At 53.4% G+C, this 16,421-nt stretch overlaps 1 protein-coding gene across 8 annotated transcripts; it reads right to left on the bottom strand.

Annotated features, from left to right (window-relative positions):
• Positions 1–74: 74 nt before the first annotated feature.
• Positions 75–15,443, bottom strand: LOC115639293 (SLAM family member 8-like). 8 transcript variants are annotated; one of them, XM_030541834.1, is made up of 9 exons: positions 14,752–15,187; positions 13,932–14,195; positions 13,150–13,225; positions 12,382–12,636; positions 10,268–10,376; positions 4,052–9,655; positions 2,915–3,256; positions 762–1,058; positions 75–476 (listed from the first exon to the last, which is right to left on the bottom strand). In XM_030541834.1, exons 6-9 carry the CDS (start codon positions 4,113–4,115, stop codon positions 367–369), a joined length of 813 nt encoding a protein of 270 aa, XP_030397694.1. In that variant the 5' UTR covers positions 4,116–9,655; positions 10,268–10,376; positions 12,382–12,636; positions 13,150–13,225; positions 13,932–14,195; positions 14,752–15,187; the 3' UTR covers positions 75–366. The 8 variants fall into 8 exon arrangements, with proteins under 8 accessions (XP_030397694.1, XP_030397691.1, XP_030397693.1 ...); XM_030541831.1 differs by lacking the exon at positions 12,382–12,636; XM_030541833.1 differs by lacking the exon at positions 12,382–12,636 and having other exon boundaries at positions 13,150–13,222.
• Between the last annotated feature and the right edge of the window lie 978 nt (positions 15,444–16,421).

The following is a 16,421-nucleotide window of genomic DNA, read 5'->3' as shown; positions in this document are numbered from 1 at the left end:
GATGTATCACTAGATGGATGAGTCAGTAACTGCATAGCTAATCCCAATTCAACACGATACTCTAATATGAAAAGTACTCTCAAATATCCAGTACTTTTATTTCTCTTTCCTGTGGAGAAACATCTCCTTTAGACAAAGCTTGCTCGGACGATTCTCCAATGAACAGGGGCATTTCACTGGAGATTCTGGGGACCATGCTACACTTGGGGGTGAAATCTGGACTCCACAGAAGTCATTGGCAAAACTCCCATTAACTTCACTGGGGCCAGGATTTCACCTGATAGCCTGCTCCCCCCGCCTCCCCGTCAGCCTGTCCACCTTCTCATCAGGCATCTGCGACACGAGGTTCTAGCCCAGCCGACAGTTTTACAGCATTTTTCTGTGCAGCAGGTTCACAAGGACCACGGCATTGATCTCGAGTCCCAGGAACAGCGCCCCAATAATGGCTTTCCAACGGCAAGGACTGGGAGCCGCTCCTGCAACGGGGAAAAGTCAGAGTCAGGGGGATCGGACTGACCAGCCTGAATCCGCGTTCGCACTAAGACCCCTTTACTTCGCGCTGGCAATGTAAAGGGGCCTGGAAGTGGGAGCAAATTCCAGCTTTGCTCACTGCTTTGGCAGCGTACCTATCGCTCTGTCTGGGGACCTGGTTCTCCGGTCAGTTACGCTGCTGTAAATCAGGAGTAGCTGCACCGACGCCAGTAGAGTTAGCATAAAGCTGGTGTAAGCGAGCAGACAGACATGCCCTGCTGATAACTCACCTCCACTTTGACAGATGCTCTGCAGGTAAAGAGAGATGTTTTTCTGGTCCATGGGGTTGCTGGCCATGCAGGTGAAGGTCGAGTCTAGGGGGTTGGGCTGCAGAGACAGGTGAAGGGTTCTGCCATCAGGAGTGAGCTGGTACCGCTCCAAATTGCCCAGGTCTCGAGGTGGGTTCCCTCTCCTCCAGGAGACGTTAACCTCTTCCCTGCCAGACACCTCACACTGCAGAGTGACATTGCACCCAGCTGCCGTGCTGAAGAGCGAGTGACTCTTTATCTCCGGCACTGGAACAGGCTCTGCATACAGAAGAAATAAAATGAGAATGAAAGACTCTGGGGACCTGCTTCTCGTTGACACAGAAGGTGTGTACACTGGGGAATAAATAACCACGTGGCAGCGAGTGTCAGAGCCTGAGTCAGCCAACTCGGGGGCCTGCTATGGTGCTCGGGGAAGCAGCGTAGACATTCCTGCAGGGGCTGGAGCTCGGGCTCTGAGACCCATTCCCACCACCAGATGTTGGAGTCTGGGCTCCAGCCCCGAGCAGGAACTTCTACGCTGCTATTTTTAGCCACGTAGCTCAAGTCTCAGGAGCCAGAGTCAGCGACCTGGGCTGAGTCAGGTGACCCGGGCTGTGAGACTGGCTGCCACGGGCCCCTTTTTTGTGTGCAGTGTAGATGTATCGTAAGGGCTCTTTACATGCCTCTGGCTGCACAAAAGGGCCTTACGGCGGTCCCACTTTACACCCCTGAAGGCCCCTCTGCACTGCCAGAGTGGGGCAAAGGAGAACTGATGTAAATGAACAGAGCCTCCAGGAGGCTGCCACTAACAATGGGCCAATGTAAGCCAGCTTGATGCTATGAATGGTTTGCAAGGAGCTGGGCAGAGCTGGGTGAATATGGGATGTGATTCCTGGGGCAGTGCTAAGAGAAACAGGGACACCTCACGGGAATCAGATCTGACTCTCCTGGGGAGCTCCATCCTCCAGCAGACACACAGCATGGAGTCACTGCAGCCCTTTCCACAAGCAAGGAGCACCACTAACAGGCAGGGCTAAGAGACTCAGGCCATGGCTACACTGGAGAGTTGCAGCGCTGGTGGTGGGTTTACAGCGCTGCAACTTACTCACCGTCCACACTTGCAAGGCACATACAGCGCTGCATCTCCCTGGCTGTAGCACTGGCTGTACTCCTGCTCTGCCTGGGGTATAAGGATTGCAGCGCTTGTGATGCAGCGCTGCTCCGCAAGTGTGGCCACCAAAAGCACTGTAATTGGCCTCCAAGGTATTCGGAGGTATCCCAGAATGCCTGCTCAGCCACTCTGCTGTTTTGTTGTGAACTCTGGGCTCCCGGAGCTGCTTATCACAGCTGGTAGCTGTCAGTGTGGCCACACTGCAGCACTCTCCCTACACAGCTGTACAAAGACAGCTGTAACTCCCAGCGCTGTACAGCTGTAAGTGTAGCCATACCCACAGGGACACCTCACGGGAATCAGATCTGACTCTTCTGGGGAGCTCCATCCTCCAGCAAACACACAGTATGGAGTTGCTGCAGCTCCTTCACAAGCAAGGAGCACCACTATCCTCGCTGGGGTGGCTTGGATGGAATCTGCAACAGAGGGGGTGACTGTGCACAGTGGAGCCAGGGAACAGCTAGGCAGGTAGCTGGGTATCACAATATGAACCCAGCATACAACATGCAGCTGTGCACATAACCAGGCCATGCTCCCAGCATCCACCCTACAGCTATGCATTCAGCTCTGTAATGAGCAGGGCCATCACCGTGTAGCAATGTGTGCCACAGGAAAAGGGGGCTCACAGACTCACCCCTAGAAATTAGCCCCCTGGCACCAGCCTGGCCCTGGAACCACCTGATGTAGGTTCAAATTCCTGGAGGGAGGTTCTCAGTTATGCAGAACTGAAGGACTGCGTTACAGCCTTCCTCCCGCACATCCTCCTCCCTGCCTTGTGCAGGCTGGGAAAAACTCAATCCCAATGCACGTATTTCCTTTGCAGGAGACAGCAGGGCATGGGCGAGGAGTTATTATCCACGGGTCCTGGGGACCAGGCCAAAGGAACACGCATTTATTAACTGTCCTGGAAGGTGATTTCACTTGTTCAAACTTCAGTTACACACAGTTTTAAACAGTCACTTACCATAGACCGCGAGGAGAAAGGCCTGTTCCTCCACAGTTGCTGGTACTATCTTAATCCGGGCCTCATAAACTCCGCGATCGTCCAGCTCCAGAACCTTGATCCTCAGCGAGGTCTCGTTGTACTTTTCTAGCCTCTGCTTAAATCTATCACTGGGATCGGGTCGCTCAAACTTCCCCCCAGTGAACTCAGCCAGCTGGATCGTCACACCTGACCCAGCACGAAAGCTCCATTCGATTTCTTTCACCTTTTTCCCGGGGGATAGATCCACAGACAGCAAGACCGATCCTCCCAGAATCCCATTCACCTGGCGGTGGGCAGTCGGTGCTTGGAATAATCCAGGATCTGAGAAAGAGAGTCCAGGAGATCAACGTTGCGGGGAGCAGGGGTAGGGGTGGGCACTGATTTCCCCCTTGCTGCAGCACAAGCCAGAGAGAACAAACTGACAGGAGTCCATCCCTATCCTCAGCTGCAGGGTCTGATTTTGGCCTCAGAGCTGACACTAGAGACTTTTACCCTCGGTGTTTCTAGGGCAGCCATCGCCATAGCATCTGGGCACCTCACAATCATTCATGCCTTTATCTTCCCAATCCCCACTGTCAGACAGGGCAGTGCCATTATGCCCATTGGACGGCTGGGGAAACTGAGGCATGGAGAGTCTAAGTGACTCATCCAAGGTCACACAGAGAATGTGTGGCAGAGCAGGGAACTGCAGCCTGGACTCCCAACTCCTAGGCTAGTGCTCTAACCACTATGATATCCTCCCTCTCTGCTGCTCTTTTCCACTTCCCCTATGAATCCCAATACCCAACATATCCATTTCTGTTCCCATCAGCTCTGGGGACCAGAACTGTCTCCTGGTGACACCTCCCCAACCCCAACTCAGGGGAGACAAACATCTCACCGACCCCTGGCACAGAGCTCGGGGAAGAGGAGCTAGGCCCAGCACTTGTTCCTGGCAGGGAACCAGCGAGCAGAGTGAGGAGGGAGCCCAACACACACTGCTTTCAGTTACACTGGTGTAAATCCAGGGTCACTGAACTGAGCTCAGGGGAGTGCCTCTGGATTTGCACCAGTGTAAGTCTGGACCCAGGGGCTGTGGTTTCCATGTCTCCCAGCCGTAAGGGCCCCATCACTCACCTGGGGCTCGGAGAGCTAGAGCCAGGAAAGCAAGCAGGGGGAGCCGGGTGCTGGCCAAGCCCATGCTCTCGCAGCATGGTGGATTTGCCTCCTGGGAGCTTTGCTTCCCCCGTCACTGGTGAAGGCGCTGAGACAACAGTCACAGCTACACAGCAGCCGCAGCTCCCTCAGACCACAAGCTCTAGGTGTTACTTCCTTCTCCAGTCATTGCCTCTTCGCAAAAGTCCACCTCACCTCCCTCCCACTACAGCCCTTTACAAACAGCAGCAGCTTTAGCCCCACAGGTGCCTGCGGGTGGGGCTGGCCATTTTGCAGATAGGGAAACTGAGGCACGGAGCGCCCAGTTGGGTCTGGCTCCTGACCAGGTAGTGCAGTGGAAAGGGGAGCGTAATGAGCCTCCCATCTCGTCAACCACTCACCTTGGTTTCAGTCGCCGCCCTTCCCTCGGCCCGAGCACAAGGACAAGTAACCCGGGGAGGAGGAAGGCGAGGTTCTCCCTGCTAGCCATGGTGTTATGCCCCCCTGCACCGCAGAGCACCCAGAATTCAAGGCCCTGCACAGAATTCCCATTAGGTCAGTGAGGCTGCAGCCCCCACCCTGACATGGGCCAGTAGTTCTCCAGTCTTTTTGGAAGTGACGCTTTAGCCAGATACAAGCCCTGGGCTCCGTGCAGGATGACAGGTGGAATTCTCTGCCCTGTGCTAGGCAGCAGCTCAGCCTCGGGTCCCTCCTGGCCATCAGATCTGAACTGTGAAGGCCTGATTTATGACTGGCCCTAGCAGTGCCCAGCGCAGAACCATTTCCCGTTCCCCAGCACGTGCCTTAACCACAAACCCAGACAGCCACCCACCGCAGGGACAAAGGTCCCCGCTTGGGAATCCATGTGCTCAGCAGGCCCTACCACCCCACTCCCTCCAGGGGGAATCCCTTGTTTCCCCAACCCCACAGAGCAGGCTGAGACAAAGAGGAACCCTCCATGGCAGGGTCTGCCCAGATGGAGCAGCTCTGCCCAGGATTCCCGTGGGGATGGTGGAACTCCAAGGACTCACTCGCCCTGACTTGGGGGAGCTGAAGTGGTCACAGCACCGACTAGCACAATGGCTGCAATCCAGCTGCTCAGAGAGGAGGGAAAGATGAACACCGTCCCACACGGATACGTCCGTTCTCCAGAGTGCTAGGGAGATTGGTGGCTCTGGAACGCCACCTCCATCTGGGTTCAAGTGAGAGAGATTTGGAAGCCAAGGATGGAGCTGAGGGCTGGTAAACTCAATGCCTAAGCGATGAGTGTTTTAGAAACGTGATGACAAGTAGCTGTGTGTGGGGAGGGATGGATGAGTGGGTGTGTACGGGGATAGACAGACAGCTAGTCCTTGTGATCAGAGCCACCCCCACCTCCCATTTGGTTGTGACAGCTCTGGGTATTTTGTGAGCAGACAGGCTGGCGGGCCCAGACCAACGTCAAAATCACATCTCCCTGACAACAGCAACACGTCTCTTGTTGTCAAGAGCGGTGGCCTTGCTCAGACATTCGATACTGGCCTGCAGGGTCCGATCAGCCTGATTCCCAGGGACCTCAAGGACCCTTCTCACCCCTCTGGCAGCATGAAGGGGCCTCGAAGAAAGCGTCAGTTACAGTCACACCCGCCCTGGAGCCGTTTCAAGGGCCCTGAGCATCAACGGGCTGAGCCCAGAATCCCCACTTCATTCAGAAGCCTACATGTGACATGACTCCATTTGTCCTCTTCCTGGATCTCCCTCAGCCCCCTCACCTTATCTCTCCTCTCCCTGGACTAGTCACCCCAGCTCTGCTGGCTCTGCCGGTGGCGTGAGGCTGCTCCACGCTCCCCACGGACTGAGAGCCGCGGATATGACCCACAGCAGACTGCAACGCCTCTCGCCATATCCCCGAGGGCTGGAAAGCACTGGAGGAGGCGGCCACGGATTGGAGGAGGAGGAGAGCGGAGGGTGGAATTCACCCTAAGCAGAGGGTGAGGCTGATGGGGAGGGCACCAGGCACTTCCCATGCAGAGGGGGGTGAAGGAAGGGTTGTGCTGGCCGAGTTTCAGTAGCTCAGAACTGGATGGTCTATTTGGCAGCAGCTCAAGAGCCTCCCCCTCCATCTTGGCAGCACAGCACATCCCATCCCAGGAGGGGCACCCAGCTGGTCTCTCTTCTCTCCCTCCTCTGCGCCTCTCCCACACGTCACACTGGGCTAAGCTTTCTCACCCACCCTGCTCCTCCCCACCTCTCTGCACTCAGAGATCCAGTCCCAGCTCCAGGGTCCCGAAAGACCAGCTAGGGACCTGCCTGGGTTTAAGCAGCGATATGATCCCTGATCATCACAGGCACCTGTCATGCCAACCAGCGGAAGGGCCCTGACATGTCATGTGAAATAATCATCCACATGGTGCAAACTGATCTGTGCAAGGCATGAGAGGAACACAAAGCAGCTCTGTATTCACTGAATGAAACTGAAAGGAGAAGCATTTCCTTTTACAGAGAACACGGCTGGGTACCATCCATCCAGGGTCTCTCTCTGTCTACCCACCCTCATCCACTTCTCTCTCTCACACACAATGGTACACCTTTGTGTTTAAACGCTGCTATTCTGCAGTCTCCTCCAGCCTTTTTAAAGCCCCCATCACCATGCTAGGTGGGTACCAAAACCCGCAAGCCTTCACGGCCTAGGTTAAATGCAGCAGAGTCCTCCGTCATCAGAGGGTTAGCTCTGCCACCTAGTGGTACCATGGCAGTAGAATGTTTTGGTCATGAGAAGTTTTGGCAGGACAGAGAATCCCGTCTAAGATCAGAGAGGATGTGAACGTCTCGTCTCACTTATGCAGGAACCTCTGCACTAATGGTATTTAGTCAGCACCTGTGAGCCTAAATGCCACAACTCTCGTTAGCTCAGATCTATCACTAAGCCACCCAAAAACCATCAATGGGGAACCCTTTTTGACTTTTACTTGCCTACACTGGATGTCAACCAGTAACTAATACAATTAAAGCTTAAAATCACTTTACCAATATGGGCCAGCTAACCCCCTGGCATTACCTGTATTCTAAAACAGTTACACTAAAGTTATTTTCTATTTTAAAAAATTAACTATCTACAATTTTAAAACCCTTCAATTATAGAAGCATTTTTTCCAATCTCCCATCCACCAGCAGGCACCATCGCTAAGGGGTAGGTAGATGAGCTGGGACATTTAAACCACTGAGGTTTGGTCTTAATTGTCTTTATTATTCAAGGGTTCATTATGCCACTGTACCAAGAGAAGGCCGGGGAGCAAGACACCTCAGTGCAATCGACACTGTCATTGTGTTGGAGTTCTGTGGGTTTGTGAGTTTCACAAGCGATTAATGGCTGGCCTGGTGAAGCTCTTATGTTGAAGCATACATGAGGCAAAAGAAGCAAGTAAGAGGCAACCAATAGCGTCCTTGTGCAGCACTCAGCTACAATAACAGCTGAAATCATTATAATCTGCATCCAGCAGAGGACTTCAAAACTCTTTAAGGATATTAATTAACGACCTTCTCACAAGCCCAGCAGGAAAGGAAACATCTCCATTTTGCATGTAGGGACGTGACTTGCTTTACATCACACAGTAAGTCAGTGCCAGAGCTACGAATGGGACCCAGGAGTCCTGAGTCCCAGTCTCTTCTCTAACCACTAGATAACACTCCCTTCCTAGAGCGGGGAAGACAACCCAGGAGTCCTGGCTCTCAGTCCTCTATCTAACCAACAGAGTTTAGAGAAAGCAATAAAACCATGGAAATGCAAGAAGAGAATTAATCCTGAGATTCCCTGGGGTTAAGATGGAGACCCCGCCAGGGAAGGAATGGGATACACAGTGGCCTGTGTGCTTAATGGACATCAGGCATGCTGTTTTTCAGAAGGAGTCACAATCTAACCTAATAACCACCCTCTGCCCAGCTCTGGTGCCTTCCACCCAAGGACCCCAAAATGCTTCTGCCAGAATTACTTAATTTGCCACAGCCCGCCTGCTCGGAATACTTTGGTGATCATTTTGATTCCCATTTTAGAGACAGGGAAACTGAGACAGAGGCAGGGGAAGTGACTTGTCCGAGGTCACACAGGGAGTCTGTGGCAGTAAAGGTCCCAGCAACACTCAGCTTGCAAGATTACAAAGGAGGATGAGGAAGGAGAGAACAGGACAGATTTCCCTAGTCTGTTCCTTTCACCTCCTTCAACATCTGCAATGTGGTTTTGCTCTGACTCAGAGAGCGACAGCAGCTCAGCTGCTCTGGGGCTTTCTATCCAACACGTTACAGTAACACAGTAACGCAGCCACAATAATCGCCTCTAAGCCACAAGGACCGGGAGGAGTGGGGGCGGGGGGGGAGAGAAGGCCAGAGAGTGAGGGAAATATGTATCTGTGACAGGTCTGTGATATCCTGGACTTAGAGCAAAGAAAAAACAGGGTAGAAATAAAAATACAACACTATAAACCGCTCCTGTTCTAACAGAGCAGAGATGTGGTACATGAGGATTGGCTTAGAAAATGCCTGGAGAGATAGCTATTTATTTGAATTTATAATGAATGCAAAAAATCACCTATCCAAAGCCTTGGGGACAAGATCCTCAGCTGGCGTAAATCAAAGCAGCTCTATTGACATCAGTGACGCACCGCTGATGATCTGGCCTGATAACGTGTCTCTGTCATCAATTAAAAACACAGCCATGTGACTACACGGAGCCATCAGCTCAAATCCAGGCAGCGATTAACCAGTTGTGTTCAGTTCTATACAGGTTCTTATCCTGTGTCCATCACTTGTGGCATCTGGGCCCCTTCGAGAGATAGAATATGTTGTGCCGGGCCTCCATGTGTGACAGACACCAAGACAATCACTGCCTCCCTCTTGCTGCAAACATCAGCCTTGCAGTGCTTCCAGCTTCCCAAAACCTGACAACCATATTTTTAAAGGTGGCCACTGATTTCTGGATGCCTCCGTTTTTGGAAGGCCAGTTGGAGCTGTCTCAAGGCTGAGCTTTTCAGCTGTGCCAAGAGCTCAATCCCAGCTTTGTCTCTCCTGTTTACCAGGGATCGCAGCCTGCCTGGAACTTTACACAACACACAGAGACTCCTACTGGCTGAACCCTGTAACTACAAGTACACCGATCGTATCACCGAGTAACCGCAGGAGTGACGGGATCAGGACCGTACATGAACATTGCAGTGTGGCCTGAGAACAACAAACCTGGGCAGGTCTGGACCAAGAGGGAAGTTCCCTAGCCCAAGCTTGACAATCAGGTCAGTCTCGAGCCAGGCATTTGTATGTGTTGTACATCACCACAGCGCAGTCCTAGAGACGCTGGTCACCATGGAGAATGCACCTAATCCCAGTGGTACCATCCCCATCCAGGGAACTGCCAGTGTTTTCTTTGAATCCGCGTGGGGTGGACACTTGCCAGTCGCTTGGCCCATGTTAAAACCTATCCATTATGAACAACAAGGTTCAAATATCAGCCACGTATCCCCTTGTCCTTTGCAACTTCTCTCCGGTGTGTTGGATCCAGTGTGTCCTTCCCAGACTCCCTGTGCAGATTAACTGGCTTGCTCACCACTTGCTCATGCACACCTGTGGATGAGACAAGCAGAGACAAGAGAGTGAGCAGGCTGAGCTGAGAGCAGCACAGCCCCATGGCCGAAGCCCACAGCAGCCTTGGGAGCAGCAGAACAATGAGAAATGTGATGGGAAACAGGAGGTTTTGGAAGCTTTTTCACTCACTCAGTGGTGAAAATGACCAAGAGTAACAGCCCTTTGAGCACCAGCTGCCAGAGCAGCTACTGATCAGGTATCAGGGGGTAGCTGTGTTAGTCTGGATCTATAAAAAGCAGCGAAGAGTCCTGTGGCACCTTATAGAATAACAGATATATTGGAGCATGAGCTTTCGTGGGTGAATACCCACTTCGTCAGATAAATTTGTCTGGCTTTAACCTTGAGCCATTGGTTCTTGCTCTGCCTCTCTGAGCTAGATTAAACAGCCCCTTAGCAGACAGCATTTTCTCCCCCTGAAAACATTTATGCCCCAAAATCAAGTCACCTCATTACATTTTTACCACAGTCATCTCTTTCTCGTGGTAAAAGCTGAGAACTGAAAAACACTCCCGGTTCCCCACCCCCAATTCAGTGACTCTATTAACAAGAGGGAATGATCCTCAAAGAAACTGCATCTTTACTGTTACCCACCAGAGGGAAGTGTGTCCCCAGGAAAGGAGCTGTCTTGGCTGTATGAAACGCAGCCTGGCTTCCTTCATCACGGAAGTGTATCAAAGTGACAGTCATGGCCATTTATCACCTGTTCGGGACAGAAAAGGAGTCGCTTTGCAAAGATTTACCACTCTAGCTCAGGCAACTGCTGCATCAACTGGAGCCTGGAACTCTGCCTAGTCCAGAATGATACCTCTGAAGCTACAAATGCTGCTCATGGGGGGAAATTCATCTGCTGGGCAGAGGGCCACAACAAAGGTACATATATCAGCTAAGTCCTGCTTCTTGCATTGGCCTGAGTGGGGGGGAATTCCACCTATAATGCACCTCGCCACTTGTACAATGCTGCCAACAAAGGAGTCGTTCCTTCCTGATCCCTCCAGTGGTGATCACGTCATGCCCTGAAGCATGAGGATGAATCCCTTCCCCCACCACGTGAGCTCATTGATGGGGATTCCCGCTTTACCCCATTCCGCTGACCTCAGACACTGCTGAACAGTCCTGAGTGGTACTAACAGCTCTCCTTGAAGCTGATGGTGGGAAACACCAGCTCACTGCAGGACCAGGCCCTAAGGTATGAAACCCAAAGCTTCTGAGCGGTTCTACCTACTGCAGGGGAGGCCAACCTGAGTCTGAGAAGGAGCCAGAATTTACAAATGTACATTTCCAAAGAGCCACAGTAATACGTCAACAGCTCCCAACAGCTTCCCGCACCGATCCCAGCGCCTCCCTCCCACCAGCAGCCCTGCCAATCAGCGCCTCATGCTCCTTCCCGATCAGCTGTTTCCTGGCAATGCAGGAGGCTCTTGGGGGAGGAGCAAGGGCACTGCAGGTTCAGAGGAGGGGGTGGGAAGGGGTGGAGTGGGGGAAGGGCCTGTGGCAGAACCAGGGGTTGAGCAGTGAGGCCCCCCCCTCCGGCACATTGGAAGGTTGGAGCCTGTAGCTCCAGTCCCGGAGTCGGTGCCTAGAACCGCATATTAACTTCTGAAGAGCCGCACGTCACTTCGGAGCCACAGGTTGGCCACCCCTGACTTACTGTAACCTGGTGGTGGCACTGTGCTAATTATAAAATGAGTTATTTTAAATCCTATATTTGATATAACAACCCTAGAATGAGAACATTGGATCAGTCACACCCATGCCCCATTGTGGGCCAGAAACCTCAGAAGAAGGCCCACAAAACCCCCTGGTACCTAGCTATGGTACTTATCTAATCCCCACCTCAGCAGCGTCTGTGCACTTAGCAATATATGGCCGCTCAACACTCGTTGGATGCAGGGCATTGCTATCATCTTCATTGTACAGATGGGAAACTGAGGCATGGGGAGGCTAAGTGACTTCCCAAGGTCATTCAGGAAGTCTGTGACAGAGCAGGGTTTTAAACCAGGTCTCCCATAGCTGAGGTGCACGCCCTAACCACTAGATTATCCTGCCCCCGTAGGCAGCTAACAGAGGAAATTTGACTCACTCAAAATCATAAAACCAGGAACAGAACCCAGCTATCCTGTCAGTCACACACCCTAAACCACACTGCCTGCTAATGTGACTGTGCTAGATTCACGGGGCTGGAACCCAGGACCTCCTGTACGTAATGCAAACACAGTAACCACAACACCATAAAAGCAGTTGGCACTAGGTCACTGCGGCAATTCCCTATGCTCTTCTGCATTTGATGACGCTTTAACGATGCGCATTTATAACTGGGATTGCACTTTAACTGTCTGCACCCTGAGACCCTCAGCGAAGGCGAGCAGAGCTTTGTAAATCAGATCATTCCCATACACATCCAGCCTGCCCAGAGCTGTATTTCTCACCTGGCGGAGAGCAGAGAGGAGTCGATACTCACTGAAGTGGCATTGGCCTCTGCTCTGCTGTGAGCAGTGCACTCAGGGCTTGGCTACACTCGAAACTTCAAAGCGTTGCCGCGGCTCCCAGCGCTGCGGCACTGTTTACACTGGCACTTCACAGCACTGTATTTTGCAGCGCTCAGGGGGGTGTTTTTTTCACACCCCTGAGCGAGAAAGTTGCAGCGCTGTAAAGCGCCAGTGTAGCCAAGGCCTCAGTTCACCCTCCCCGAGCTGCAGGCCACTCACTGCTCTTCCTGCTGGTCGTCAGTTTGCAGTTTCAGTGAGTTCAGGTGCACTAGGCCTTGTTTCTTCCCCCTTAAGCAAGACAGCAGCAAAAGCTCCTTGTGGACAGGACAAAGGTAGTACTGGCGGGTAGGGGGAAGGATCTTAAAGGCAGTACAGGCGCTGGCCTGCCGGTTAGTAGTCTGCATTAGGATAAAATCACCCCAGTTCTTCAACAGCTGCTCTGGCTCCCTCTTTGCCTCAAGGGGTTGCATTTGTCTGCAAGGCATAATACAATGAGCGTGACATTCCTCCTTTTTCACACCCCCACTTCCTGTCTCATTCCCCATCAGTTCCTATGCCCAGGAGCTTCAGCATTTCCAGGGCTAAGGCCTTAATCCAGGGGTGGCCAACCTGAGCCTGAGAAGGAGCCAGAATTTACCAACGTACATTGCCAAAGAACCACAGTAATATGTCCGCAGCCCCCCACCAGCTCCTAGTGCTTCCTGCCCTGCCAATCAGCACCTCCCTCTCCCTCCCCACACCTCCCGATCAGCTGTTTCGTGGTGTGCAGGAGGCTCTGGGGGGAGGAGGGGGAAGCGAGGGCATGGCAGGCTCAGGGGAGGGGGCAGGAAGAGGTGGAGTGGGGGCAGGGCCTGGGGCAGAGCCAGGGCTTGAGCAGTGAGCCCCCCCGGCACACTGGAAAGTTGGTGCCTGTAGCTCCAGTTCCAGAGTCAGTGCCTAGATAAGGAGCTGCATATTAACTTCTGAAGAGCCACAGGTGAGACTTACCCTGCCCAAATCTCTCTGGACCTCAATTTCCCATCTGTCCAAAGGGGAAACGTAACCCTGCTTCTCTGCATCACTGCTGTGAGGATGAATTCATTAGTGTTTGCCAGGCACTCAAATCCTACAACAATGGGGGACTACATTGGGCTGGATTCCCTGGTACTCTATACCTTGTGCAGTCATTTACACCATTGCAAAGTAGATGCAAAACCCATCTCAGATTTGGTAGCCTTTGCATGGCGGCAAATGATCACACAAGGTGGAAAGCAATGGAGAGTCAAGCCTCGGTGCACAGGCTCCCAAATATTAGACACTTCAAATTACGTTTCCAGGTAATGCTACAATTTCCTGTTTTCCAGGGGATGAAAATCCTCCACAGGGGGCTTAATTCATTACTGTTTGTAAGATGCATTGAGCTTCTCAGATAAAAGATGCTACGGTGTTAAAGTACAAAGAGCTGTTATTGTGCATCATTCTGGCAAAGACCAAAAAAAAAATAAATAATGCTTTTCTCCCTCTCATAAAGGCATGTGTTGAGAAATAGGCCTTTCCTACCAGCATGCAACAGAATAAGCCTGCTGTGAGGAGCCGAGAGAGAATGCATGCAAGAAAGAAACGCAGTGTTTTATAATTTATCACTAACAGATAGTGATCAAGATTCACTTTTATAAAATATTCCCTTCTGAGGCTGGGCTGACAAAAAAAACAATACTTAGCACTTCACAAGCAGCATCTTCCTTAGGAGGGTCCCAGGGCACTTTACAAACCCTAATTAATTCTCTCACCCCTCCACTCCTGTCACCACAGCAGAAAGAAAAAGAGACTAGATTGGCTGACTGGAATGGATTTCACAAAGTGGCCTGTGGGATCGTCCAACGACGGCTCTTCCCATAAGGAGGGCAATGTCTTCTAGGTTGCTTTACTGCATCGTGCTTCATCCTGTGAGATGCTAAGTGACTTCAGCTCCCAATGGGCACTCAGAGGGATCTGTACCTGGTAGGTTCTCAGCACTTCAGGAGCAAGTTTTCCAAGGGTCTGCTGAACAGTACCTGTAAAATTAGCGAGAACACTGGATGACATGCACCAAACCTCACATCTGTGCATACAAATGCAGATGAGTGTGCAAATGGCACACCAGGGCTCATGCAATAAGCAGAGAAAAATGACCCTGGGGAATATGCCCTATCCAGGGGACCTCACAAGCCAGTACAGAGTTGCCACAATGACTCCATACCAGCTGTGCTCCCAGCCCCAGGTGTAGGGGGAAATCAAGGGTGTGGCTATAGTGCCATGCCCTGTGGCTAGTCTCTGCTTCCCAGAGCCAATAGAGGCCATAGGAAGCAGAGCAGCCTAAGCCTGGAGACTAGGCCAGCTCCTGCTATGGCCCAGAACACAGCCAAAAGTTGCAACCATTTGCAATTTTATCTCAAGTGCTGTCTCACAATACTTCATGCTTTTCTTAGAGCCCCCAGCTCCAGGAGTCATGTGAGAATCTCGGCTTCTATTTAGTTTTTTAAAGTTTCTAGCCCTCACAGTTACACAGAAAAGCTTAAAAACACGACCCGAGTGCAACCTAAAGCCAGGAGGAAAATCAAAAGAACCCACCATCCGTTCAGATTAAAATCTCCTGTTGTGTAAGCCAGTTTCATGATTTTGGTGAGTTTCCCCGAATTCTGAACCCTTGGAGTTGACAATGCTTCAGTTAAGGCTCACAAATACCCTTAACTCTGCCCCTGGCTAATGCTGGGCAGATCCCGCCCTCCATCGTTCGGGTTCAAGGGATTTCCTTTAGGCCTTTCAGTGGTGGCAGAGGAAAGACATCAAGGGTGGGTCCAAGTCCCCGGGGGGAGGGGAGTATGGAGAGGTGTCCGAGGGCCCCACAGGAGGAAGGGGGATCCGAGATCCCACAAGGGGAGAAAGTGGGAGGCTGGGGGCAGGTCCAAGGCCCCAGGGGGAAGGGGCGGGTCCGAGGCCCCAAGGCTTTGATGGACAGGGGAGGTTGGGGGGGGGGGGAGTCAGAGGCCCCGGGGGAGCTGAAGGGGGGCGAACCCCGAGCTGGAGGGAGCCGGGGGAGGTTCCCACTGGCCTGCCCCCGGGTTGACGGAAGGCCGAAGGAGCCGCCGGTGAGGCTCTGCGCAGGCGTTCGCTGAGGCCGCCTAAGAACATTGCGCGACGCGCCCGCAGAGGCCCTACACGGGCCTTCGCTCCCCTGGCACCTACCAATGACGTTGTGGGAGGGGCTCTCTTGGAAGGCGGGGCGGAGGCCGAGCCCAGGCCAGGAAGGGGCGGGACCTAGCAGTGGCCCCGCCCCGTTACTCGGCTCAAGGCGCCCCCGCCCCCTCAAGGCTGATCTCGCGAGGGCTCTGGGTAGTAGCCTCCAAATCTCGCGGGATGTCAAGGAGAGGGTGGGATTTGTTTTCTTGGCAGGGTGTCGTGGACCACGAGCCTGTGGGGAGCTGGGCTGGGACTTTCCTGGGGGAGGAGCCTTAGGGAGGGGCTGTGCTCCTGGGGGGGACCCCATAGCCTGGGGGAGGGGCTGTGCTCCATGGGGGGGTGGGGGGACCTCCATAGGCTGGGGGAGGGGCTGTGGTCCATGGGGGGGATCCCATAGCCTGGGGGAGGGGCTGTGGTCTATGGGGGGGACCCCATAGGCTGGGGGAGGGGCTGTGGTCCATGGGGGGAGACCCTATAGGCTAAGGGAGGGGCTGTGCTCCATGGGGGGGACCCCATAGCCTGGGGGAGGGGCTGTGCTCCATGGGGGGGACCCCATAGGCTGGGGGAGGGGCTGTGGTCTATGGGGGGGACCCCATAGGCTGGGGGAGGGGCTGTGCTCCATGGGGGGGACCCTATAGGCTGGGGGAGGGGCTGTGCTCCATGGGGGGGACCCCATAGGCTGGGGGAGGGGCTGTGCTCCATGGGGGGGACCCCATAGCCTGGGGGAGGGGCTGTGGTCCATGGGGGGGATCCCATAGCCTGGGGGAGGGGCTGTGCTCCATGGGGGGGACCCTTAGGCTGGGGGAGGGGCTCTTCTTCAAGGAAGGGTCCCCATATGGGGAGGCAGGGTCTGTGCAGGCCTCCTACAGGGGGTTGGAGTAGGGGAGGGCTAGGCTCTGAGTAAGGCAGGGGGTGTTGGGTTTCCCCCAGGGGGCCAGTGAGGGTGGGGGGCAGGGACTGGAGTCCAAGGGGGTTCTCCATGGTGTAAGAAGTAGGTGGGGTGAGTGGGGTTCCCCAAAGGGTGTAGGGGCAAGTGCTGAGTTGCCAATGAGGTGGGAAGG

The sequence above is a fragment of the Gopherus evgoodei genome, chromosome 24, assembly GCF_007399415.2.
Source record: "Gopherus evgoodei ecotype Sinaloan lineage chromosome 24, rGopEvg1_v1.p, whole genome shotgun sequence".
NCBI lineage: Eukaryota > Metazoa > Chordata > Testudines > Testudinidae > Gopherus > Gopherus evgoodei.
This window is presented reverse-complemented; position numbering and strand designations above follow the sequence as displayed.